General features: G+C 37.9%; 1 protein-coding gene across 1 annotated transcript in view; it reads right to left on the bottom strand.

Annotated features, from left to right (window-relative positions):
• ADAMTS19 (ADAM metallopeptidase with thrombospondin type 1 motif 19) overlaps window positions 1-25,997 on the bottom strand; it is a 273,564-nt gene that overhangs the window by 8,805 nt on the left and 238,762 nt on the right. Inside the window, exons 19-21 of the mRNA XM_047731597.1 lie at window positions 23,537-23,672; window positions 17,771-17,975; window positions 14,941-15,093 (exon numbers count right to left, since the gene is read on the bottom strand). Of these exons, the coding sequence (XP_047587553.1) occupies window positions 14,941-15,093; window positions 17,771-17,975; window positions 23,537-23,672 (494 nt within the window). The remainder of the gene's footprint in view (window positions 1-14,940; window positions 15,094-17,770; window positions 17,976-23,536; window positions 23,673-25,997) is intronic.

The following is a 25,997-nucleotide window of genomic DNA, read 5'->3' as shown; positions in this document are numbered from 1 at the left end:
CTTGGAAAGTTATATGTACTCAAATGATAGCCCTGTAGTGGACCAGATTTGCCAGCTTGGTTCCAGAAACTTATGAACTGGCCTAAATGCAAACAAATAAGGGGAAATAGAAAAAATGTAGGAAAAAAAAACACACTAAAAAATTTCTTAACAAACTTATAACTATGGGGCATTTTCATAGAAGGAGATGAAAGGAACTCAATGGCTGGGATATCCTTCTCATGGGCAGGCCAAGGTGTGGAATCCATCACAAAGGATGGATGAGGGCTGAAGCATTGTCTAATGTGTGAACTGCAGGGAGAAACTTACCATGGGCATTTCACTCCTGACATAATAGTATTTATGGCATTATTACAGTGTTGCTCAGGTCTTGGTTTAATACTTTGAAAAACATGTAAACACCTTAGAGGAGGTGTTCTAGAAAAGGCTGTGCATCTTGAGACATTTTATTGATGCCTGAGGAAATTATTTGTTTTCAAGTCTAATCTTGAAAGGTTGTAGATAATTAGATCTTAATTAACACAATGTGTATAAATAAGTTTTTGATGCATCAAATACTACATAGAAGGTATGAGCATCCTCTGCTGCTAAAATTTCATTATTTTATATAGAAATACTCCTTTTATGATAGATTTGAATATGTTTATCAAGAATCTGCATCTTTTGGGGGTGCCTGGGTGGCTCAGTGGGTTAGAGCCTCTGCCTTCGGCTCAGGTCATGATCTCAGAGTCCTGGGATCGAGCCCCACATCGGGCTCTCTGCTCGGCGGGGAGCTTGCTTCCTCCTCTCTCTCTCTGCCTGCCTCTCTGCCTACTTGTGATCTTTGTCTGTCAAATAAATAAATAAAATCTTAAAAAAAAAAAGAATCTGCATCTTTTAAAGATAATCTACATGTATTGTTCCCCAAAGTTTCTATGAATACCATTATGCTGAGTGACATAAATTTACTAAATAGTAGTAAATGACAGCAAACGTGTTTTGAAATACACTTACATTAGGAAAACATGCTCAATTCAAAGAATAAGAGCTACACAGGCACCAAGAAATAGCCATATAACAATTTATAAAGTATCAAAATGACAGAGGAGAATGATTTTCAGAGGTTCTCAAGGTCCATAGGTTCTTGGCCATCACACTACTTGAATCTACTTTTGCAAGGTAATAGAATTATCTTTCTGTCAATTGAACATTCATGAGTCATGTAGGAATTTCCATAATGGCTCATGGTAAAAAATCTACCATGTGTCATGTATCTGTTAAATTCATTGAAGAACATCATTTTCTTCTTGTCCAAGTGATCTATGTACTTCTAGAAAACTCATTTTCACTTAAGAACTCTTTATCAATGGCATATCTGTAAATGTCTCTTAACTACTCATCTATGTAGAGAGGAGACTTTCATTCTTTGCACTGATCCCTGATTCTTATAGTGCTTCTGTGCTTGATAGTTTCCGAGATCAAGTAGATCTATTCTGCATACGTGATTCTGAACATGGAGCTAAAAACCACTTGCACTCTAGTCTTAGGTATGAGGATTCTGTAGTAAAGTGCCAAACTTTAAAATTATTAATTAAATGATAGTTTCTTACCTCTCCTTTCAGGACATCAGAATAGTCACAATGACACTGTTTTGGTGCGAAGTTATTTGTTATCCTGGATATTTCATTAACTTGGATTTGGCAACAAACTGGGACAGTGTGGTATAAATAAATTTGCAGACTCCAGTTAAATAATCAACTAGTTTGCCAGTGAGTTTATAGAACCATTAATTTGCGCATGTTAAGCTGTAAAGTTCTTCAAGCTGTAAAGTGCTGTCAAATGTCTTCTGAAACATCCCACCGAAGAGGCAGAAAACCCAACAGTAAAAATACTACTGTAAGATATTTATTTGCAGTTTTGTTGGCTAACAAACATAACTAACACTGGTTTGCTTTTGAGTTCCTTAGAAAAACAAACAAATTTCAGTATATTCAGGGGTTAAAAATAGTAATTCTCACACTTGGCCAGCATAGAGATTACCCGAGATTCCTTCCTTCTAGACTGTGCCAAAGATATATATTTTGGAGAGAATGTGTGTTCTCTAGGCCAACAGCTAAGGAAGGCTCTGTAATGCTTTACTCATTTCCAGCTGGCCTTTGTAAGAAATAGGAATTCCTAAATTAAGAGAAAATTGTCACTGGCAAACAGAGTTCAAAAAAAATTTTTGAAACCAATATAATAGACAATCTCACAGAACCTGATATAATCTCTAATGATCAGTGCCAATCTATAACAAAGTTAACAGCCTCGACTTGGATAATTTGTCTTTGGGAATACGTGGATTATTCCAGAGTGGTTTAACAAGAGTGAAGTAGCATTCGCAGTGGAGTGTGGACCTCATAAGGAAAGTAAATGATGACTTCTACTGGAAATTATTAGCGCAGCATTCCTATTCATTTATGTATATGTTTGGCAGTTCCATCTTTCAACTTTTTAATAAAGTGAGTGTGAAACAAACATTCTAAGGAACAAAAGTTAGGTTTGTTTTTTGAGATTTATTTATTTTGGTCAGTGTTTCAGCGTCTTTTGAAAGTAGTTCATCTGCCTTATTTAACACATGGGTATTTGGACTTGAATCTATTCCTAGAGGTCAGATGTTTGAGGATTTTTTTGCATGTGTGTTTAATTAATTCATCATTTGATTCTACAGTTCAAACTATTCTTTTCTCTTTAATGAAAATGTCTGCATATCGTTAGAGCAAATCAAGGAAATGTGTGTGGCACAATCAAGCAGAATGCTTATGAATGATTAGCAGAGAAGTGAATATGTTATGAAAGGGCCATCAAATTAGATCCCCAAGTAATTTTTTATATCTAAGTACACATTGATCACCGCAATAATGGAAGAAAAAAAAGATGTTTTGCATTAAGAAGCAATTAATAAACACCAAGTCTTGAACACATTTGCAATTCTCCTATGAATCACACGGTGTTGGAGAGGTGAAAAAAGACTATCGAGATGTTTCTATTTTATCTTTCTCATTCCTGTGAAACATCTTCCCACCAGAGAGAACTGCTTGGAAGGACAGTGATTGAATTTCCTTTTCAAATAAAATAATTTCCAGGTCTAGTCCAACAATTCTGTGTCCAAAATGAATCAGATCCCTCCATGACCATATGAGAGAAATGTGTAGGTTTTGTTTTGTTTGTTTTAATAAAGTCTTGGTTTAAAATAGCACAGAGAGCACTACGTAGTTACCTTTAAATTATGCTAACCTGAAATAAACCAAGTATTTGCCAGGTCACAGAGAAGATTCTTAAGTGTGCTTTGCTTCCATCCACTGTTTTCTTTCCAGTTTCGATAACTGCCATCTAACCTTAGGACAGCTATTTCAGCCAAATGGGTTCAAGAGAATGCAGAAGAAGTCCACCAGCTACCTGAAAGCTCAATGTTAAGCCCTTTTTTGACTGTTATTCAAATAAGGGTTGATTTACCTTTTAAAAAATACATCACATTTTTAAGTAGTTTGATTTACCACACAGAAAAAGGTCAAAGGAGTCATACATTTACATAAAATTATATTGATTAATTTTCCTAAAGAAAAATAAGCTAGTTACTAATTTTTTTGTAGTAAAATATATGCAACGTTGGAGTTCTTACAGAACTAGAGTCAGAAAATAAAATGGATCAGAAGAAAAGAAAAGCAATGTTTAGATATATCCTACATTTTTTGCTTACTTGATGAAAAACCTTAGTGATCATTTATTCAATAAACATCTGTAAATGTAATGCAATGTTCTGGTCACTCAGAAAGATTTGTGAGAAGGGTAAAAAGCATTAAAATATTCCTTATTATTAGTTTTTAAATTTATTTATTTATTTGAGGGAGAGAGAGAGAAAGCAAGCAGGGGGAGAGAGAATCTTTTTTTTTTATATTTTATTTATTTATTTGACAGAGAGAGAGAGAGAGAGAGAGAGAGAGAGATATCACAAGTAGGCAGAGAGGCAGGCAGAGAGAGATGGGGGAAGCAGGCTCCCTGCTGAGCAGAGAGCCCCATGCAGGGCTCAATCCCAGGACCCTGAGATCAGGACCTGAGCCGAAGGCAGAGGCTTAACCCAGAGCCACCCAGGTGCCCCAGGGGGAGAGAGAATCTTAAGCAGACTCTGTGTTGAGTGCAGAGTCCAACGTGGGGCTAGATCCCAGGACCATGAAATCATGACCTGAGCTGAAATTAAGAGTTGGACATGTAATCAATTGAACTGTGCAGGTGCCCCAAGATATTCTTAATCAGACAGCAACAATATAAGGCAGTAAATAATTACTGGAGGAAAAAGTAACATAGTCATTAAGTCCAAAGAAATTATGTCATTTATTGTGAAAGCCTTTGAAAGATCGGACACTTCAGATGGTCCTTGAAGGACTCAGGTACTTGGAGGAAACACATTCTAGGCAAAGAGATATCAACAAAGACACAGAGAATGCACAAATACAAACTGCTCAGGCCTCAGCTTAGTGGAGATATCTAATTAATGAGAATAAAAAGACACTTCTCAATAGGTAAGTTAGGACCGGAATACGGAAAGCTATGAATGCCAGTGTGAGTATCCAAAGGCAATTCTCTGGAAGTACTTAAGCTATAGGACAGAGTGATAAAGTCATCCCTATGAGTGGACAGGTCTGAAATAGGAGGACATGGGGAAGGAAGCACATTAGAAACTGTTACTCTAATCCTAGGAAAAAAAGTAAAAAGGATGGCATTATTATACTGGAAGCAAAAAACAACAGAAATAAATCCCTACTTACATGAAGAAGAAGAGCCAAGGATAGTTTCCAGCCCAGGGAGCTGGGAAGATGATACTGACATTTTTCAAGAAAAAGGAAATTGGGAGTGGGGTATGGTTGGAGGAAATAAAATGAGGAATTTTGTTTTAAATATACAAAATTTGAGGAATTCTTGGCACGCTGATGGCAGAGGATGAGGGCAACTGAAGTTCGGGCTGGGAATAAAGACACAACACACCCCTGACCCCACTCCCTCCAGCTACACTCCCTTTTCTAGTTATGCTCCCTCCTTCGGCACACTTAGACTTGAAAAATTTAAAAACCATCTAAATGTGGATGATTCCAAAATTTATATTTCTCTTCTCTGATCTATCTTCTAGATGCCCGTGTTTGAGTCTTTTTTTTTTTTTTAAGATTTTATTTATTTATTTGACAGACAGAGATCACAAGAGGGAGGAGAGGCAGGCGGAGAGAAAGGGGGAAGCAGGCTCACCACTGAGCAGGGAGCCCAGTGTGGGGCCCGATCCCAGGACACCGAGATCATGACCCAAGGTGAAGGCAGAGGCTTAACCCGCTGAGCCACCCAGGCACCCCTGTGTTTAAGTCTTTTACAGGCCAAGGAAACACAGTTCAAAAGAGAAGTGGAAATATTTCCCCTCCAACTGGACTCTTCTCTTAGGGTTTCCTATTTCCCATCACAGAGGCAACATCTGTACATATTGTTTAGAGCAGAAAGCCAACCTGGGAGTCCTTCTTAATACCTTAACACCTGCCTCTTCCTCCTCTCTCCCACAAATAACCAGCTGCAGTTCTGTTCATTCCAACCTCAAAATAATTTCTCAAAGCCAACCATCTCTTCTCATCTCTACTTACATTACTATATGAACAGACAGCATTTATCTTGTTATTATGTATTTGACACTATGCTAAGAACTTTCCATGAATTATTTCATTTGGATTCACTAACTTATCTGAACCAAAGATTCAGAATTCAAATCCAAGGCTAAGGGACTCCATATACTGAGCTATTGTACCTGTTACAGATCCCAGTCCTCTCCCTTCCCTAGAAATTCTGTAATATTCTCTTGGCATCTTCCTATATCCATGACATCCACCATTTTTTATATGGTACCCTGGAAATATTTAAGTATTAGGAAAGCATTAGTTTTCTTTTAATTTCAGACAGAAAATGTTAACCTATTTATAAAATAAAAGTAACATATGGATATGGTAGAAGTATAAGCACAGAAGGCCCTTTTCTCCAATGTAATTCAAATAAACTATTCTTTGTATATCTGCGAAGAAAATAAAAAAAAAATTATTTGAGAGCGAGAGCAGAAGCTTAAAAGCTGGGGAGGGAACAGAGAAGGGAGGGAGAGAGACAAGTAGACTCCATGCCAATCACAGAACCCAACGTAGGGTTCAATCCCAGGACCCTGAGATCATGACCTGAGTAGAAACCGAGAGTTGGATGCCTAACTGACTTAGCTACTCAGGCACCCCCAAATTTTTAATATGTATAAAAATAATATGTAAACAACTTCAGTTCCTACTATATATAACTCTTCCATATAATATTTGCTCATTTAATAATAAGTCTTAGAGAAACTTCCTCATTTATAGATAAATGCATTTTTAAAAAACTACAGTATTTCACTGTTTGAATATGGTATTTTGACTTATGTAACTACTTAAAGGACATATGGGTCTTATCAAATTTTTGTTGTGCCAAAGAAGGCTACAATGAACATCTTCAAAAATATAGTTAGCAAATTAGGTGAAAATGTCTGTAAGGAAAATCTTTGGCAATGGACTTGAGTCAAAGAATGTGCGCATTTCAAAATGAGGTATCATTTTTCTCACCTATTAAATTGGTTTTAAAAAAGTGTGATAATATCCAATCTTAGTAGTATAGGGAAACAGATATGTGAGGCACCTGGGCAGAAAGAAGTAGAATTTGCTCCCTGTAGATGGAGCTTTTTGGTTGCCCCCATAGTGCTCCTCAGTGCTCTTCTCTTGTTGCCTTTCTGATCCCTGAAGTCATGTGTGTGTGTGTGTGTGTGTGTGTGTGTGTGTGTGTGTGTGTGTGTATCTAAACAAGTTTCCTAGTTTTATTTATTATCCCATATGGACTTGTACACATTCTATATATAGCATATAAAGTTACAGATTGGGGCGCCTGGGTGGCTCAGTGGGTTAAGCCGCTGCCTTCGGCTCAGGTCATGATCTCAGGGTCCTGGGATTGAGTCCCGCATCGGCTCTCTGCTCAGCAAGAACCCTGCTTCCCTCTCTCTCTCTCTCTGCCTGCCTCTCCGTCTACTTGTGATCTCTCTCTGTCAAATAAATAAATAAAATCTTTAAAAAAAAATAAAGTTACAGATTTATATTTTTCTAATCCAAACAATTTTTGTTTTGTCTCTAAAGTAGATCCTTCATTTCAAGCAGTTTGAAATACTCTTCTTTGGAATATGCACCATTTGGACCACTGCCTCACTGACACTGGGTTGTTACTTCTACTTGCACAGTTAGAGCACTGTGATACTGAGAAAGACCTAGAGTTGTTTTGGCACATTTTACAGATGTAGGAAGGAGGCTAGGGTCCCTGCAGAACAGCTCTCTGGCATAAAGGATTGATGCTGGTTGTGCTCCTGGGCTCTATGGATGCCCCAGATAACCTTAAGCAAAACCAGAGACCTGTTAGAATAACTTTCCCTTTTGTTACATTCTGCATCCAAAGATCCATATGATGACTTTCTAAATGGCTAATTATTTGCATATGTCTTGCATTTTATTTTTATTTATTTTTTTAAAAGATTTTTATTTATTTATTTGACAGAGAGAGATCACAAGTAGATGGAGAGGCAGGCAGAGAGAGAGAGAGAGGGAAGCAGGCTCCCTGCTGAGCAGAGAGCCCTATGCGGGACTCGATCCCAGGACCCTGAGATCATGACCTGAGCCGAAGGCAGCGGCTTTAACCCACTGAGCCACCCAGGCGCCCATGTCTTGCATTTTAAAGATGTCTTACTCCAGTAGTCCTGATGATCTGGTTATATCTATCTCTGGATATCCTCTGGTATTTGGTAAATATACACTACATTTAAGCAAAAAACACTCAATGATAAGACTACTGAATTTTATAACATTCTTATCAAATTTCTTTATATTTTGTATGTGGAAAATATTCTCTCCTCAACCACCTATTGACACTCATTGTCCCCCAAATGAATTTTGGTATGTTCCATGCTCTATACCCTATAAAGAACATTAAGAGTAATTTTTAAGTCATATTTATTTACTGAAATGTTTTCAGGTATGATTTATAAAATGAAATTACAGATACCCTAGCATGCAGCAAGAGAGCATTGATAGTATTATTTTATAAGCCTAGCAATTTTTCAAGGATTTATTAAGAAGACAGTTAATTAAGCCTTTTAGATTAAAAAAAATCCTCTTGCATTTTCCAATCCAAAGGATGTTAAAAACATATTCTTATATCTGCACTTATAATTATACATGTATATGCACATATAATATATCTACATTACATATACATACATACACATAGACACAGAGACACTACTTCGATCTCTCTAAATCATGAATTTTCTCTAGATAGAAGATATATACAGATAGTATGGGTTCATCATTCTTATTAAGCTAATATATTTCTGCCACATTCAATCATATCAGCCAAATGCTTTGACAAGTTTGAGTAATTCAAACATTAAAAAAAAAAAAAACTTGTAAAAATCTCTTACCCGGGATAAGAGATCAGATTCTTAGGAGATATTAAAAATAAAAATGGAGGGGGGGGGTGGCTCCTGGGTGGCTCAGTTGTTAAGTGTCTGCCTTTGGCTCAGGTCATGATCCCAGGATCATGGGATCATAGCCCCACATCCGGCTCCCTGCTTGGCGAGAAGCCTACTTCTCCCTCTCCCACTCACCCTGCTTGTGTTCCCTCTCTCGCTGACTCTCTCTGTCAAATAAATAAATAAATCTTAAAGACAAAACAAAACAAAATGAAAACAAAAGCAAAAAAAACCCTAAAAATGGTAACAATGCAAAAAATGTCCCATTCTCTTGCAGTATAAAGAGTCAGAGGCAAAACAATATGATAGCCAATTGTTTGGAGATTTTGAGCATGGTTTAGAAGACCACTATTTTCTCCAGATAGATAGCAAATTGTGTAAATGCTCGGTGGATATATCTGAACAATACAGTAGAAAGTCTTTCCTGATGAAAAGTATCCTATATATCACTAAGTAATTTCTTTAGTATGAACATTTACTCAGAGACTAGTGTATTTCAAATTTTCCTATAATGTAGAATATGTCTTCTGTTGGACATCTTGCCCAAATATTTAAAACCAAACCCACAACTTCTGATTTCTTTAATTCATTGCCTGTCCAAAAATGATGGATTTCAGTCTGATAGATTCATATTCGTTTATGAGGTAGCTGCTCAAATTTTCCATGTCTTAGGAGATTCTACTTATAAAAAATGATAGGCAGTTATCTTTTCCAGTGACTTATAGACATAATTAGAAAATAATGCTATATAGAAATGTAAATCCACGAAGAACAGTTTTCTAGGTTACCGATAATTTCAGTTGGGCTTAAATCTACAGATTTTGTCCCATTACAAAAAAGTACTTGCAAAACTAGTTTTTCAAATTTGAGTAATCTAATATAAGTCTTCCTGAAGTAAAAATACACTAAATAACAAACTAGCTATATGCTCTGCCAAAGTGATCTTTGGTTAAAAGGAAAAAGAAAAGAGAAACTCTAATCTCTCTTTGAGATTCACCAAGTATAGAAAAATGTTAAAGGATCTAAAAGTCCTATAGCAAACAGTATTTGATTATCTTTGTTTAACTACATTATTCCTCAGAACTGGAGACAATATCCCAAGAAATGAGCTTTCTATAGAACTTAATGTGGGGAATGCAAGCCTTAAGAATTCATAAATTAATATAAATTTAGTCTTATAAATGATGACATTTGGATCTTTGATAAATATCAGTCTTACTAATGTATCTATTTAACAATATATTTTCCTCATTATAGCAGTTGTCATTTTATCCATTCCTTTGATTCTCTGATGTAAGCTGATATTTAACATTTTCTATTTTTATATTCTATTAGGGTATTTAATTTGGTTATTTGCAGCTAACTATGTCTTTAAATTTGAATGGGAAATCCTTTAACAAGGGATTAAACTTCCTCCTACTACTCTGTAACAACCCACTTAGTTTAATTGTATTAAAAACCAGTAAGATATACATTTGGATTCTGTGACCTCCAACAAGTGGATTTTAATTGGGTTGTGTGTATGCCAGCATTGGGTCAGTCCAGATATGCAGAATTCCACAGTCCTAAAACCTAGCCTGGCCATGAGGCAATAAGAAATCCCTCCCTTGGGAATTCTGGCTCTGGTTCTTTTTGTCTCTTTTGACTTAATCAAAACTCTAGGCTCTATAGATGCCATATTAAAAACATGGTGTTATCTAGTCATTAGTCTAGGACATTCTTGATTACATTGGTCAGGATTTCTTTATATTTCCGTCAATGATTCACTGAGTTTTTCTCCAGTGGAAAGAAAGGTTCTCTGTGATTATTCATAATTTCATAGTTTTTAGATTCCTCTTCAACTGAATATACTGGATATAATTGTGGTTTCCTTTTACAGGGTGAGTTAAAAATGACTCATTGTATTGTAACCTTTATAGTTATCACTTCTAAACAAAGATATACCATGTTATCTGTACAATTAAATCATCCAAAATGATTTATTGTACTTCCAGCTTTATTTTGAATTATATCATCACAAAAAGACTCATCTCTTGTCCAAAAATCTATTTATCATGTCATAATTTGAGATGTTACATTTTCCAGAATTTTAAAGGACTAAATTAAGTTCAAATTACAGAGCATGAATTGAATCTAAGAATAAACCAGGAATAATTACATAGAATTCCAAGGTGTTTTGTGTCTCATTAAATTTCGCTTGAATGTGTTCTCTTGTTAAATACTGTACAGAAAAATTAATGCTGTAAAAGCTTCAAGAAGATACAGATTTTTCTGTAACAGGTAGATAAAACAATACCTTTTTATTTGCTCCTCTATAGGCCACCAATAATGAAAACAAGAAGCTGCAGACGTTCGAATAAAGGCAGAAAGGTCAAATTCTGGCAGAAAATAAGGCATTTCGTTAAACATAAGGGACTATGTTATTTTTCACTTCAGTATTCTAAGGACTGCTTAAATGAGTGAATACAGATTTTTACTGCCCAGAAACATATGGGTCATGTTCTGTTCTCCCAAGAAAGGCCCCAAGGCCGTATCTACATCCGAGATATAGTCAGAATGTGGCATATAATTGTGTGAATGGTTAATGCAAGCCAGAGCAGAGCAGCCACACTCTCTGTATCCTATTTTTGCCAATTTTCTAGTCTCAATGAAATAAACATTAGCACTGTTCAACAAAGGCTGTATTATATCTACTTAGAAATCAGAGGTAATGTTTTTAGGTCCGATTTTTCTCTTTTGAATATTCTTGGATTTATATTTTTCTCTCTCAAGCTGAGAGCAATTTCTCCACTGTTTACACAAAGCTACCAAAACATAGAGGACAGAAATCACATAGGCTGATACAAATGCAGTGAACACAGTTTGAGGCATAAACAAACTGTTTCCTTAGGAAGCCTCCATTTAGCCAATACACCACTGGCTCAACAGAGGTTAAAAACTTTTAGACAGTGGGACAAGCTGAGGATTTATTTGTGTTTTAACTGATTCTCCAATGATACACCCATATTACAGAGGGAGGAACATGGTTTCATAGCTAGATTTTTGTGGATATCTCACTGAATATCCCCGATTAAAGCCCATCCAAGGCTTAATTTTAAGTCTACTTCTGTTTATCAATAGTTTAAAAAATACTAGTAGATTTTGAGTGAAACTGACAGATTAATTGAACTCTGAGGAACACAGAAATCCACCCACAATTGCACACATCTTGTTGCTATTCCTGTTCCAGGGACACAGCTGATAAGAATAAGAAATCTATGTGCTCCCTCTGTCCGTGAATACTTTAATCACTGAAATTTAATAATCGCAGCATTATTCCTTTTCTCTGTAATTATTTTGGGATGGTTTTTATTTTAACATGAAAGTAATAAGTTGGGAGTGAAAAAGAAGGGAAGAAATCAATAAAGTTCAGATGGAGCCTCTTACTTTAACTTGTGCATGCTGTTTAAATCTGTTATGCTGAGACCTCAGTCATAAAAAAGAACAAGGAAGGGGCACCTGGGTGGCTCAGTGGGTTAAAGCCCCTGTCTTCGGCTGGGGTCGTGATCTCAGGGTCCTGGGATGGAGCCCCAAATTGGGCTCTCTGCTCAGCGGGGAGCCTGCTTCCCTTCCACTCTCTGCCTGCCTCTCTGCCTACTTGTAATCTCTGTCTGTCCAATAAATAAAATCTTAAAAAAAGAAAAAAAGAACAAGGAAACAGTTTTAAGGAAAAGAGAAGGCTTATATCTATATAAAGGAAAAAATGCAACAAACTGAATCTCATAAGCAAACAAACAAAAACAAACAGGCCAAGAGACAAAGGTAAAAAGCCATAGAACAAAGATGAATAGTTATTAGGCCTGTATACTCCTTTCCTTACCCACAAAGGCTATCAATGTTCAAGCTGGGTAGCAATATAGTAACTCAACAAAACCAACTTAAAGTAATTCAGTCTAAGTACACCTAAAAAGGGACATGTATATTACTCTGGTAAATTGGAAAAAACATTTTTTCAGGCTTAGCATGAAAAGCAAAAAGTTATGTTTTTTATGATCTCCCCAGTTAATTTTGACTTTGCTTAAGATTTAACCAGCGGCCACAGAATAGGCACTTTTATTAATCAATAGCAATAGTACATGTGACGCAAATAGGATTTGCTAGCCATATTTCCACATGCAGCAATGAAAGAGCTTACGGTTCTGTGTCATGAATTATAACAAAAACTAGATCTTCTCTTCTTTGCAATTACAATTTTTCTTTTTTATAGGTAACTAGAAGTTAACACTTATGAATTAAAATATTTCCTTTTATTTTTTTTAAGACCCCACCACCCTGAGATCTTGACCTGAGCCAAAACCAAAAGTCAGACGCCCAACCGTCTGAGCCATCCAGCTAACCCTCACTATCCCTATTAATTAATAACGCTGAAAAATTAGAGCTTATCTATTCTAGAGGTTTTTAAACTTTTTCTTAGAAAAATAACTGTTATACTTAAGGAAAACACCTCAATTTCACTAGCCAAAATAAATAAATGTGGAGTGACTACAGTGAAAAGAGAGCAGTGGGTGGTCTTCCCTACATCCCTCCAACTAGGACTTTCATTCCCTTGCCCTGTTTTATACCTTCAGTGCTGAAGAAAGAGTTAATATACACATAACTTGAAAACAACGGTATTATCTATTTTCCTTACTTCATTCATAGGGAAACAAAGATACAAATATATTCAATAGCTTGATCAATTGGTCCGTCTGTGTAATGAGGGAGTCCAAACTCTGTCCTTCCTGTCTTGACTTCCAAGCCACGGTCTTGCCCCTATCACCCCACTGTATCTCCCTCTTATAGAATTAGGAAAATGCTAACCCTGAAAATAAAATAGTTTATGGTTAATTTGGAATTCTCTTTCCCCTAAAAGTTGTTTCCTTTAAAGTGTGAGGTTTCCCTTCTGTGGTTCACCAGTTCAGAGCTGCATGGACTGGGCTGGGTATTTCCTAATTCTTTAGGGAGGGATTGATTTACATTTTTTACAAATGCATCTTTTAAAGAGTCCCAATGAGAACTTTAAATGTTGTAGGTCTTTGAAGGGAGAATACAGGTTATGAGAACATGTGATGTTAATATGCAAACATTTTTAGAGAGGAGAGGCACCAGTAATCACGAGAAAATAGATACTCAGTGTCAGGAACTTCTTTTGGGGCAACATTACACAAACTGGTTAACCACAGTGTGTTAGACATTGGGAAGATTTCTTCCAGAATGGCCTTTAGGATTCTTTATGAAAAGCCACCGCACTCCTTAGCATGCCTCAGCGACTACCACTTGTTTCTTCATATATCAAATAAAGGGAAGGAAGACAGGATTTATTATGTCTCTTCTAAGCTTTACAATTTATGATTCCATAATAATAAGTACATAATATCACAGCTGGATGTGCAAGGCACAGGGGATTATTTAATTAATACTTACATTTTTGAAGATGCATATTTGGGAGCTGTTTTAACCCAAAAATGATCAGAATTTTATCTTAAAACATAGGATTTATTAATACTTTATGTAGAATGAATAGATGAGCTGTTTTCTATGGTTCACTTATATATGAGGCTCAACTTTATTCATAAATTTAAATATTACTATCATGATGAAATTAAACTTAGTTTCCCTGCCATATGAATTGTGTCTACTTGATTTGAGCAAAGGACTTCAAGAATGCTGTTCCTTTCCCTTTCTCCTATACACAACCACAAAATTGGTGGGAAAAAGAATGCCTTTTACATATTAAGGTAGAAATTGCCTCTGCTTGATGCTGTCACTACCTCCCTTAGTTATATTTTCAATGTACTTATCTGATAGTATTGTTTATTAGATAAGCTTTATGCAAAAATATTCTGACAAAGAACGGTATCAATAAAAATTTACAACAAAATAACAATAGATAGGAGAAGGGAGTTGGGGGAAATTGGAAGGGGAGGTGAACAATGAGAGACTATGGACTCTGAAAAACAATCTGAAGGGTTTGAAGAGGTGGGGGGGTGGGAGGTTGGGGGAACCAGGTTGAGGGTATTAGGGAGGGCACGGATTGCATGGAGCACTGGGTGTGGTACAAAAACAATGAATACTGTTATGCTGAAAATAAATTTTAAAAAATGATTAAAAAAAGGAAAAAGGTCATGAACAAAAAAAAAATAACAATAGATAGTATTTTTTGAGGGCTTCCTTTGTGTCAGTCTTCAGTGCTTTATACGTTTTATCTTACTTGATCTTTAAAATGGTTTTATAGAACTCATGATCAAAGACAGATAGGATGTGAACCTGGGAATGTAAGACTCCATCTATCATGAGCAATACCTTTGTATAGATCCCCTAATATTGTGAATGTACAGAATTAGTCTCACCTTAGACCAGTCGCCCATTCGCCACACATAGCATTTCGAGTAATCCTCACAGTCCTCAGCCTCCCTGGGTCTGGTGGAGAGGACGCATTTCTTTCTAGGGTTAGTACACCTCACAGTCCGATGACGTACACCTTTGCCACACTTGACCGAACACTAGAAGATAACACCAGAGAGTCTGGATGAGGTTGGTGATTAGAGATATAGACCAATGGTTAAATTATGTTAAGTAATATTTCTAATATTCTCTCATAAACCTATCACTCACATAAAGACCAGGTTAAAGAATAAAGAGGAAAACACCTGGCTACACCCAGGACCAGGATCCAGATGAAGCTTAGGGCACAGTGCTGGAGGTAACAAGTTTCAGGAACACAGGACCATTACTACATAGAGCAATATAACTTGTGATTGTTGATGAGAAACAAATAATACACAGTGATCAAAATGTAAAATGCTAAACTTAATTGGCATCATATATGTACATATAGTTATGAAAGAAAATTCAAAAATGTATTTTTGCTAAGGTTTAGTCTGTTTTAGCCCTAAGAAATGTCTGTGGAAATGAAAATTTTTTTTTTAGAGGGTCATTTCTTACAGACTCTTCTTCAAGTGAAAACAGAGAGAATCTTAGCAAAAGGAAAGTATTTCATTGCATAATTATATGCCCCTAGAAATCATCATTCTAAATGACTATATGCATTGCAAATATAATTCCGTTCAAAAATAGTTTAGTTCATTTCATAAATAATTGATGCCTGATTTACAATGGTGACATAACATATAAAGCATGTATGTATATTACACCTATTTTTTTCTAGGAGCAACTTAGCATCTCATTTTCATTTATGCTCATTTTTATGGAATATGTGTAAAGCTTCTTAGTTTTACAAAGGTTCACATCATGACTATCTGGACATAGGGACCAAAAATAGCATTGGGCGGGAGAAGGGAGAAGAGGGAGAGTGAAGGGAAGGGATAAAAGATAAGGCAAAACTTGAAAATTCCATGAATAATTGTGTCTGAAAAAGGCCCAAAGCAAGAGTTGCAGCTGTACGTTTAACAATAATATAGTTATGAATATTAATATGAATAATCATGTGAACTCCAACAGTTGTGTTCCTGAAAACCTGAGCATGGAACTAATGATATTTTAAATATGATAAATTTTGCTGAAATGAGTGATTGTCTCATTTGTGTGTATGTGTGTGTGAGTGTGTATGAATATATGGAGTTTTAAAGTGGACTGCATGTGTAACTTGGCATTTTAATATTTATTTTTATTTTTTTTGCAGTTGGAACTAACCCTGTTCTATAAAGTCAAATTTTAAATTAAATTAAAAAATGAGAGATATTTTTTAATTGGTAGACTGCATTGAGGCATACTATTGCTTCCACCTGCTGTCAAAATTCTGTATAGAATATTTCTGGCCTATTTCCTCCTAAAAAGTTTGCAAAAAATGTTATAGTTTGGCTGGAGGTGGGGTGTGTTCCTTTGCTAGTGTGAATCTTCTCTCCAGATCCAACTGATTGATTCTGATGTAAAGTTAGATACTACATTCGTTGTCAAAAGTATACTTTGTCAATGAAAAAGGATCTGTTAAACAGCAAGGTATAGCCCAGAAAAGGAAGCCAACAGAAAGTCATGCTACTTGCTAATGTACTTTGGCGGGAGGGAGGGAGAGGTTGGGTAATTGAAGAATTTTCCCAAACCTTATTACCTAAGCTACTTTATCCTTGTTTTCAAAAGACTGGTTACTCATTGTAATCTAGCATTTGCCACTTGTCCGTTTTACATGCTATCTTATAGTCTGAGATTAAGCGTATGAATAATTCTGTGTGTGGGCGTGCATGCGTCTGCACACATGTGTGGGTGTGCAAGGATGTGTGTGTGTGTGTGTGTGTGTGTGCACGTGGCCACCTGTTCACCTAAAATGCTTCAGAGCAGCTAGAAAATCAAAGTAATAACTGGTGTTGATTATGATGCCCAGATATACATCATAATAACAGAAAAGAAACATACAGTTAGGTGTGGAACACACCTGTACTCAGCACACAACACGTTAATGGGTATGCGGTGCAGTGAGTGGGCCAGCACTGGGTTCAAACCTCACATCTCCCACTTAGATAGTGTTTTCGGTAAACCGTTGAACTTCTCTGGGCTCTATTATAAAATGGTGAAGCTACTAACCTTCTTGGATTGGTGACTAAACATAAATGATATCCTAAATAAGAAATAAAAACAGAGTACTTGCTTACAGGAGATGATTGTTAAATATTAATGTCCTTTCTCCTTTCCCTTTTAAATGCTCAGGGATAGAAAATGAAGCAAATGCGTATTAACATTTCTGCCCACTAAAGAGTATACTCATGATATATAAATGAAAAAGCAACATTCTAAAATGAACATAAAATTTGTTCTTATGTTACAATGTTGACTGGATGAAGAGTAAATAACTGTTTTTTTCTGTTTGCAAAATTATATGTAATGACTATATTCCTTTATTTATTTTTTAAAATATTTTATTTATTTAGTTGAGAGGGTGAGAGAGAGAGCACAGAGGGAGACGGAGAAACAGGCTCCCCACTGAGCCGGCAGTCCTTGGTGGGACTCAAACCCAGGATCCTAAGATCATGACCTGAGCCGCAGGCAGACGCTTAACTGACTGAACCACCCAGGTGCCCTGTATATGCCTTTTATTATGAGAAAAATTAAGAGATGGTATTGGACTGCTCTGCACAAAGATTCAGCATGCAACAGCCCATGACCTCACACAAGTTGAGAGTCAGAGGACAGCAAGGACATGAGAAGAGATGAGGGCACGTGCCTCACCTCAGACCACACTCCGGCCTCCCACACGGTCATGCAGTCCTGGCCCTCGCAGCGCTGGGCAGAGGCAGGCTTAGGTCCCGCACAGTCCCTCTCCCGGGCCCTGATCAGAGTCCCGTTGCTCAGTTGTTGGGTACAAGCCACTTGTCTGCTCTGCATGCCTTTTCCACAAGTCCGTGAACAGGGGGTCCATTCTGTCATCATCCATCTAAAAGTAAAGCAAGAACCACTAAAACTGGTTGAAAGATACCAACCCATTGTGTATCTTGTCATGTCTGGAGTCAAAATTTGCACAGTGAATTTTACCTTTTTTTCCTTCTTCTTCTTCTTTTAATAGTTTTCTCTAAAACACATGTGTTTTCTCTCATTTTGAGTTCTCTGTATTTCAAATCTCTGTCTTAAAAATCTCAAAGACTTAGATTTGGTCCATGTCATACTCCATGCTCTTCCTGTTACAGCTTATCACACTGGCCACACTGAGAAACCCAGTAAGTACACAACTGCTAACACATAGAAGTTATTCCTGTTCTTTGTGTTTTAAATCTTCACAATAGGGGCGCCTGGGTGGCTCAGTGGGTTAAGCCTCTGCCTTCAGCTCAGGTCATGATCTCAGGGTCCTGGGATCGAGCCCCGCATCGGGCTCTCTGCTCAGCAGGGAGCCTGCTTCTCCCCCTCTCTCTCTGCCTGCCTCTCTGCCTGCTTGTAATCTCTCTCCTTCTCTCCGTCAAATAAATAAATAAATCTTTAAAAAAAAAAAATCTTCACAATAATTCCAAGTGTTAGTGGCTATGACTACCGTGGCCTTTCATGGATAGGGAAACCAAGGCAAGGGGAGATTTTTAGCAACTTACCAAGGGTCACAGGTTGTAGGGTCAGAAATTACAAGGAGGTTGTAGATGACTTCACCGTGACTCAAACAGAGATATGAGCAAGGTAACAGAGCCCTGTCCCTGAGAATGACCCTCTTACCTGGGAGAAGCAATTGTTAGTACATCAACAATGGCTTGCAACAAGATTCCTGGGTCTGGGCCATATCCTCCGGATAAAGCTACGAAAGCTTCCTCCGGCTGGCTTCATGGAATCAAGACACTGGAGGCCAGTGACTAAACATGAAGCGACCTCATTTCAGAAGTCCTCAAGAACTCCAAATCTTTTTCTTGAATTTCACTGATTCAGTGATTCTGCCAATACATAGGCATTTTAACACCTAGATGGACATCCTTTCCTCAAACAATCCCCAGGACAGTGGTACATATCTATGGACACTTCCATTTCTAATGAGTTGAGATATAGCCTAAGGACCACTAATTTAAACACCTCCCCAAATTTATTTTGGGAAGAAGCATGGCCTGTGCCAGAAAATTGATTCATGAAATCTGTATGGTTCTTGTCAGTAAAACATTCTCTGCATTCCCCATTATTAGGTCAACCCTATAGCGGGGGAATCTAAATCCCCCCCAAACTACCTGCACAATCCTATTTCAGCACAGTGCAGAGCAGTCAAAGTCCTGAGCTTAATTCTGGGTTCCTTACTAGCTGTGCACATTCACAGTACAATACTCACAGCTGTGAAGTTTCCATCTTGTCCTTTGTAGAAGTGTTTATTATTATACTGTCTGATATACAATAGGGACCCAGTATATAGTATATACTATGTATGTTACAGTATATTTATAGGTAATTTATACTAACTCATTTCTCTAGCTTCATCTCTCATTTGTTTGGAAAAGAAACCATATGCTCAGCTTGCTCCTCAAACTCTTTCTATTTTCACCACATGGTACCTGTTTAGGGAGTGTCAACTGCCTGGATTCTTGACAGCCAGTTCCAAGTTCCTTCCTCCATCCAACCCACAACAACTGTGTTCTCCTTTGCCCTCTGGCACCTGGCCTGTGGCTCTCACATACCATTTGTTAGATATTCCCTAGGGAAGTAGAGGGGTTCACATTCTCCCTACAAAATTTGCCCTTCTTCTCCTGATTAGTATATGAACTCTTTAAAGGCAGAGATCAATGTCTTATACTTCTTTGCATCCATGACACATTGCATACAATAGTTTGTCATTAAACATTTCTCAAATTGGTATTTGTGTCTATGTTTTACAGAAATAGCATCGATTTCTCCAAATTTCCTTAAGCCCAAATGTTCCTGGCAATAATTCAAAGTTTGGAAAGTCACATCACATACAGTCTAGTTTTCTCATCTGTACAATGGCTTAATTCTAAATGATTCTATGCTTCTATTTCTGAAAAGGAAAAAAAAATCCTGATAACATTTGCATTCTAGTATTTCCTCTAACAGAGTTCTTGTCCCTAGTCTATCAAGTATGATGCTGATCTACCATTTTGCTTGGGAGCCTAGTGGATTTTTTTTTTTTAAGATTTTATTTATTTATTTGCCAGAGAGAGAAAGAGCAAGAGGGTGAGCACAAGCAGGGAGAACAGCAGGCAGGGGCAGAAGCAGGCTCCCTGCTGAGCAAGGAACCAGATGTGGGACTTGATCCCAGGACCCTGGATCATGACCTGAGCCAGCGGCAGATGCTTAATGGACTGAGCCACCCAGGCATCCCTCCCCTGGTGGATTTTTCCTAAAGTATTTATCTTCCAAATTCATTTAGTTTCTGATTCATCTTTCTACATGAGGATACACAGGTTATAAGCACTATTTAAACCCATGTATGTAACTTTCCCTCCAATTATGGAACCAAGAAGATACTACTGAAAAGAGAAGTATTTGCAATTTCATGGAATCTCCTTTTTTTTTTTTTAATAAAATAAATCTTTAGAGATCCTCAGTATAATGATAAAAGTCACTTTTTCCTTTTTTAAAAAAAAATCTTTTATTTATTTATTTATTTATTTGAGAGAGAGAGAGAACGAGAGAGAGAGAGAGAGCTTGTGCATACAAGCATAAGCCAGGAGGAGTGGGGCGGGAACAGGGAGATAGTCTCTAGTAGACTTAGAGCTGAGCATGGAGCCCAATATGGGGCTCCACCACATGGCCCTGAGGTCATGACCTGAGCAGAAACCAAGAGTGGGACACTTACTCCACTGAACCATCCAGGTGCCCCAAAAGTTACTTTTTCCATTCCTTGTGAAAACTCCTCAAAAATAATAAAGCCCTTTGTATTTTAGAATTAATCTAATTTGGAATTATCCCATTTCCTTATCTTTAAGATTCCTTCTTTCAAAGCTATTTACTAGTGCATTGATATATTTTGTATTTGGCACATAGAGTTCCATCAGTCTACTTAATGACTTTTTCAATACATGTAAATGGAAATAAGAATGTTTCTTGCTAGGATGGGGAAAAAGAAGAGGCAGGAAAACTAAAGGTTATGCTATGCCAGTAAGTCACAGAAAGTTTTCCTCCATGACCCCTAATAATTGCTCATGTCCATTTCTTACTTTTCAGTATTTTAGTTAACTTCACTGACATTGTTTCTTGGTGGTTTGCAATATATTGACTTCTTTTCCAAGGGAAGGAAGATAATAATCTCTAACAAAAAAGACATCCAGTGTCCAGCTGCAAAAATTTCTCACTCAGAAATGTAGTGACCTTTTAAAACTATTCATTTTACCAAGTCATTAGCAAGGCGGTTTCCCGCAAGATAGCTGAGGTCAGTGATGAACAATAAATGGTGTGTATTGTACATTCTGATTCTCTACAGACCAAGTTAGGAAGTGACAAATATGCTCTAGTCCTCAAATCCAACTCCTCCAGGATTCCTGATATATCAGAAAAAGGCAATGCTCTTTCCTCCAAATGGAAAAATTATATGGTATATGAAACAAATGGTGTTTTGAAATATTTTAGCAAATTATTTAACAAGATAAATTAGCATTTTAATATCTATTAAAAGAGATTAAAAAAAAAGATAATTCTTAAGAATGGTAAGAACAAAAATGATCCGGGTTCTTTAGCTAATGGGGCAAAGGCCAAAACCCTGCTTTTAAATCTGTCCAGCCCTGATCGGAAAGGAGTCAAAGACCTGACTGCAGGTACCAATAATTCCCTACATCACTTTTCCTGTTGATTACTACATCGCCTCAGAAAAAAGCTTAATTAGTTCATTTTACTTATGAAGTTAGCCTGAAAAGCAGACAGCGAGGTAGGTGGAATGGGAATAACATTACTAAGAGTCTGCTAATGTGCTTTTATCTTTTTGAACATCCTTTCACATATCATTCTTCTGTCTTGTTCCTTAGAAGGACAGGGGGGTTGGGGAGGGACAAGAATATTGAAGCAGGAACACAAAGGAAAGAAAAAGTTGATAATCAGCTTTTGTCACCTTAAGTACACCAAATCTACAGAAAAACAAGCCTTGGAATTTCAGCATTAGAGAGGAAGAAAGGATTTTCCAAATTCTTTTAAGCTCTCATTAACATAGCATGAGCTGGATCTGAAGGGCTTAAAAACTGAGTTTTGCAATAAACCAGAAACAAAGGGAACTCAGGATCAGTGCTACATCAGAGGTGGGGAGGGCAGGGGGGACCGGGAAGCCAGAAGAATCCAGCATTAGCCTGGATGACACTAATTCCCAAAGAGATTAAGACAGAAAGTTTTAAATATAGTTAATTGGCAACTTTGTTCCTCCTCCCTCTATACTTACTCACTGTGGTGGAGCGTCAGGCAGAATATTCTATTAGTTACAGACCAGCACAAAGCTACAGATTCTTTGCACATCTGAGATGCAGGACAGGCAAATCCACTGCAACTCCAAGGCAGGAGCCAGTGAGAGGGGAGCTCAATCTTTGTGCAGCTCCCTGGGAACTCACAACTACAGCCTTACTCACTGAGCCTCAACAGATCTCTGAGTGTCAAGACTCAACAGACATCCCTACCCCTAGATTCCAGAGGAATCAATGCAGGCTCATACTCTTTTCATTATTCTATCTCTGAAAGCTTTAAGGACCTTTGACACTAGGGGTCAGTCCCACTGAAGCCCATTAATTTTTATATGAAGCTCATGGATTTTCAAGGAGCCCTATGATGGGAACCACTCCAAACAGTCTTGCCCCTAGCTCACTTCCAAATTAGACTCGGGTTCCTCGTCTCTGTGGGTTACTAAGGCATAGTCTTCTTTCTACACCATTTTCAGCTGCTCAGCATCCCCATCTTACTTCTTACTCAAGAGTTTCTTGCCTACTTTGTAGTCTCATACTCATTGGGGAAGTCACAGGAGACCAAAACAGCTGACTGTTCTGTAACTAGGACCCAGCATGGGAATCCAGTGGGTAGAGATCAGGAATGGGGCAGTCAGACTGGGAGCTCTGGGAGAGAAAGTGAGGAGGCAGCCTCGGGAACCAGGAGGACGACACTGTCCCTGGTGTCCTGTGAGGGACTGGGTCCGAGCCAGTCTGGCTTTGGTTTATATCATCCTTGGCAAGTTCTAACACATCATTTCAGAGAACTGGAGAATAACTAGTTAAATTCAACCCATAACCAGATTTTTGAAGAAGTGACCAACAGATTATCACATAATTTTAATTATACGTCATCTGTCCCACTTAGTTGTTGTTTTCACACTGTGGAGAATACAATGAAAGTGGAGGGAAATCCTAGTTTGGCTTGCTGCTTTTATTCTCTTTCCATTCAGGCAATGATCTGTCTTTCCTAGACCTTGCCTGTCTAAAACCCTGCATTTTGGTACATATTCCTTTGCACTGTCTTTAGGAAAAAGCGAGTTTGTTAATATTTTGAGTATGTTTTGAATGCTAGTAACTGAGTGGCCACGTGGAGCTTTCACAGTGGGTGGGACACGGTTACCTTGTTTGGCACGGCTGCTCATGGCACTTGCGAATCTGCGGCTCAGGCTTGGTTAAGTATTTGCACTTCTTGTTGTCCACAATGCTGATGTTTTTGTTCATAATTTTTGTGCAAGACACTGTTGTCTTCCTTTCTCCTGCAAAGAGCAAAAAAACAAAAACAAAAACAAAAAACAAACACAAAAAGAAATTATAGGTCTTTATGTAAATGATGTAGAGGGTATGCATAGGCTTGTTGTGATTTTCAGAATTCGGAAGGAATTTTAAGTTAGATCAATGAAGATATTACTTATCATTTACATAAAAATGTATCTCTAGGCTTAAGGAAGGTAAATGGTTATTTTTTCCTCATTAGAAATTAAATGGCAGGGGCGCCTGGGTGGCTCAGTGGATTGGGCCGCTGCCTTCGGCTCAGGTCATGATCTCAGAGTCCTGGGATCGAGCCCCGCATCGGGCTCTCTGCTCAGCAGGGAGCCTGCTTCCTCCTCTCTCTCTCTGCCTGCCTCTCTGCCTACGTGTGATCTCTCTCTCTGTCGAATAAATAAATAAAATCTTAAAAAAAAAAAAAGAAATTAAATGGCAGAGAATCTGGGTGGCTCAGTCGGTTGAGTGTCTGACTCTTTTTTTTTTTTTTTTAAGATTTTACTTATTTATTTGACAGAGATCACAAGTAGGCAGAGAGACAGGCGGGGGGCTGTGTGGGAAGCAGGCTCCCTGCTGAGCAGAAAGCCCAATGCAGGACTCGATCCCAGGACCCTGGGATCATAACCTGAGCAGAAGGCACAGGCTTTAACCCACTGAGCCACCCAGGCGCCCCAAGTGTCCAACTCTTGATTTGATTTCAGGGTCATGATCTCGAGGTCCTGGGATCAAGCCCTTTGTCAGGCTCTGCACTCAGAACAGAATCTGCTGGAGATTCTCTCATTCCCTCTCCCTCTGCCCTCCCGCAGCTGGCACATGTGTGTGCATGATCTCTCTCTAATATAAACAAATAAATCTTAAAAAAAAATTAAATAACAAGTTTTATATTCCCAAGGGATTGTGGCAGCATAAGTTGCCAAGACATTAATTAAATTTGTTAGTAAAGACTATGCCATCTTTTAGCATGAAGTGGTGGAAAGCTGTAATCTGCAACCTGTATGCCATCATGAAAGCACATTCTAGAAATCCTCATTCCCTGCTTATTGTGATGTGCTCTAAGAAAAAGCCATGGGACTCCTGGTATTTTCCACCAGATTTCAGAAAAATGGCTTTTCTACTTTGTTAGGATAAACTCTGATTATGGGAGGTAAAAATGATGACTTGCATGGTGTATTTATTTTTATCTGGCCGTTTTTATGTACACTTACTTGACAAGATTTATATCTTCCACCTAAAGAGCCTATTACACATGTGCTAATTCTCTTTCTCTATAAGAGTCTAAATAGCTATATAAGATTTCATAATCTAATTTAACTGATTGTTTGACATTATGAAGTAATTAAATCAACTAACAATTTTAAAACCAGATGGGTCATGAAGGATTAGGAAAATAATCACAAGTCTTCTGGGTCTCTACTGCAAGGCCATTAGTTAGGGTCCGATGACTGTCATGCTGTGATAATTAGGAAGCTCAGAGCATTCATGCCGGTTGTGCCAAATATGACAGCCTGGGCTGGTAGCAGAGAGGTCACTCTGTCATCTAATTAACAGAGTGGGAAGGCTGGTGTCAAGAAAGAAGGAAAGAAAGAATGTAGAGAGAGAGCCACTTTGAATAATTTTTAAGTATCTTCTGCTCTGACCTGAATGGGGGATGGGAAGAAGCAACAGGGTGAAGAAGGCAGAAGAGCAGGTATAGGTTTAGGACCTTTCCTTCCTTTCCCACTCAACAACACTGGGGCACAGTCCCGGGACAATTTGTAGCCTACAAAAAAATGACTACCTCTCTCCTTTCTTTCTTCCTCGCCGTGTGTGTGTAGTAACTAACAATCATAACTCTGATTATTGCATACTATGTTATTGAAACCATTTAGTTTTATCTTCAGTTGTATCTCCTAGCACAGGCAGCATAATGTTGACCAATTATGCCCTATCTGGAGAATTCCAGGTCTGGTGCAATGCAACTTATTCTATGGGTGCTCAACTGAGACAACAGAGTGCCAGGTAGGTAAAAGGTCTTTTCCTGGATTGGCAAAGAGAACAGAGGCTAAATTGTAGGACTTTATGGCTAGTTGCTTACGTAAATGAACATCTCCGCTTGGAAGTCCTCTAAGCCTGCTCTGTGCACCCCACATGGTCAGGCAAGCTGATGGGAACTGGCAGAGAAGAGGCCACATTTTATGCCCGGGGTAAATACTTAGGGGCTGCCCAGGTTCTTCCCTGGTCGGTCAAGAAGGGGAGGAGTGTGGCATTAAATTTTACGCATAAGAAGTGTTCAATACCTACTAATTTCAATTTTTAAATAAACTGCAGAAAAAACAGAT

This window comes from Lutra lutra, chromosome 5 (genome assembly GCF_902655055.1).
Source record: "Lutra lutra chromosome 5, mLutLut1.2, whole genome shotgun sequence".
Lineage (NCBI taxonomy): Eukaryota > Metazoa > Chordata > Mammalia > Carnivora > Mustelidae > Lutra > Lutra lutra.
This window is presented reverse-complemented; position numbering and strand designations above follow the sequence as displayed.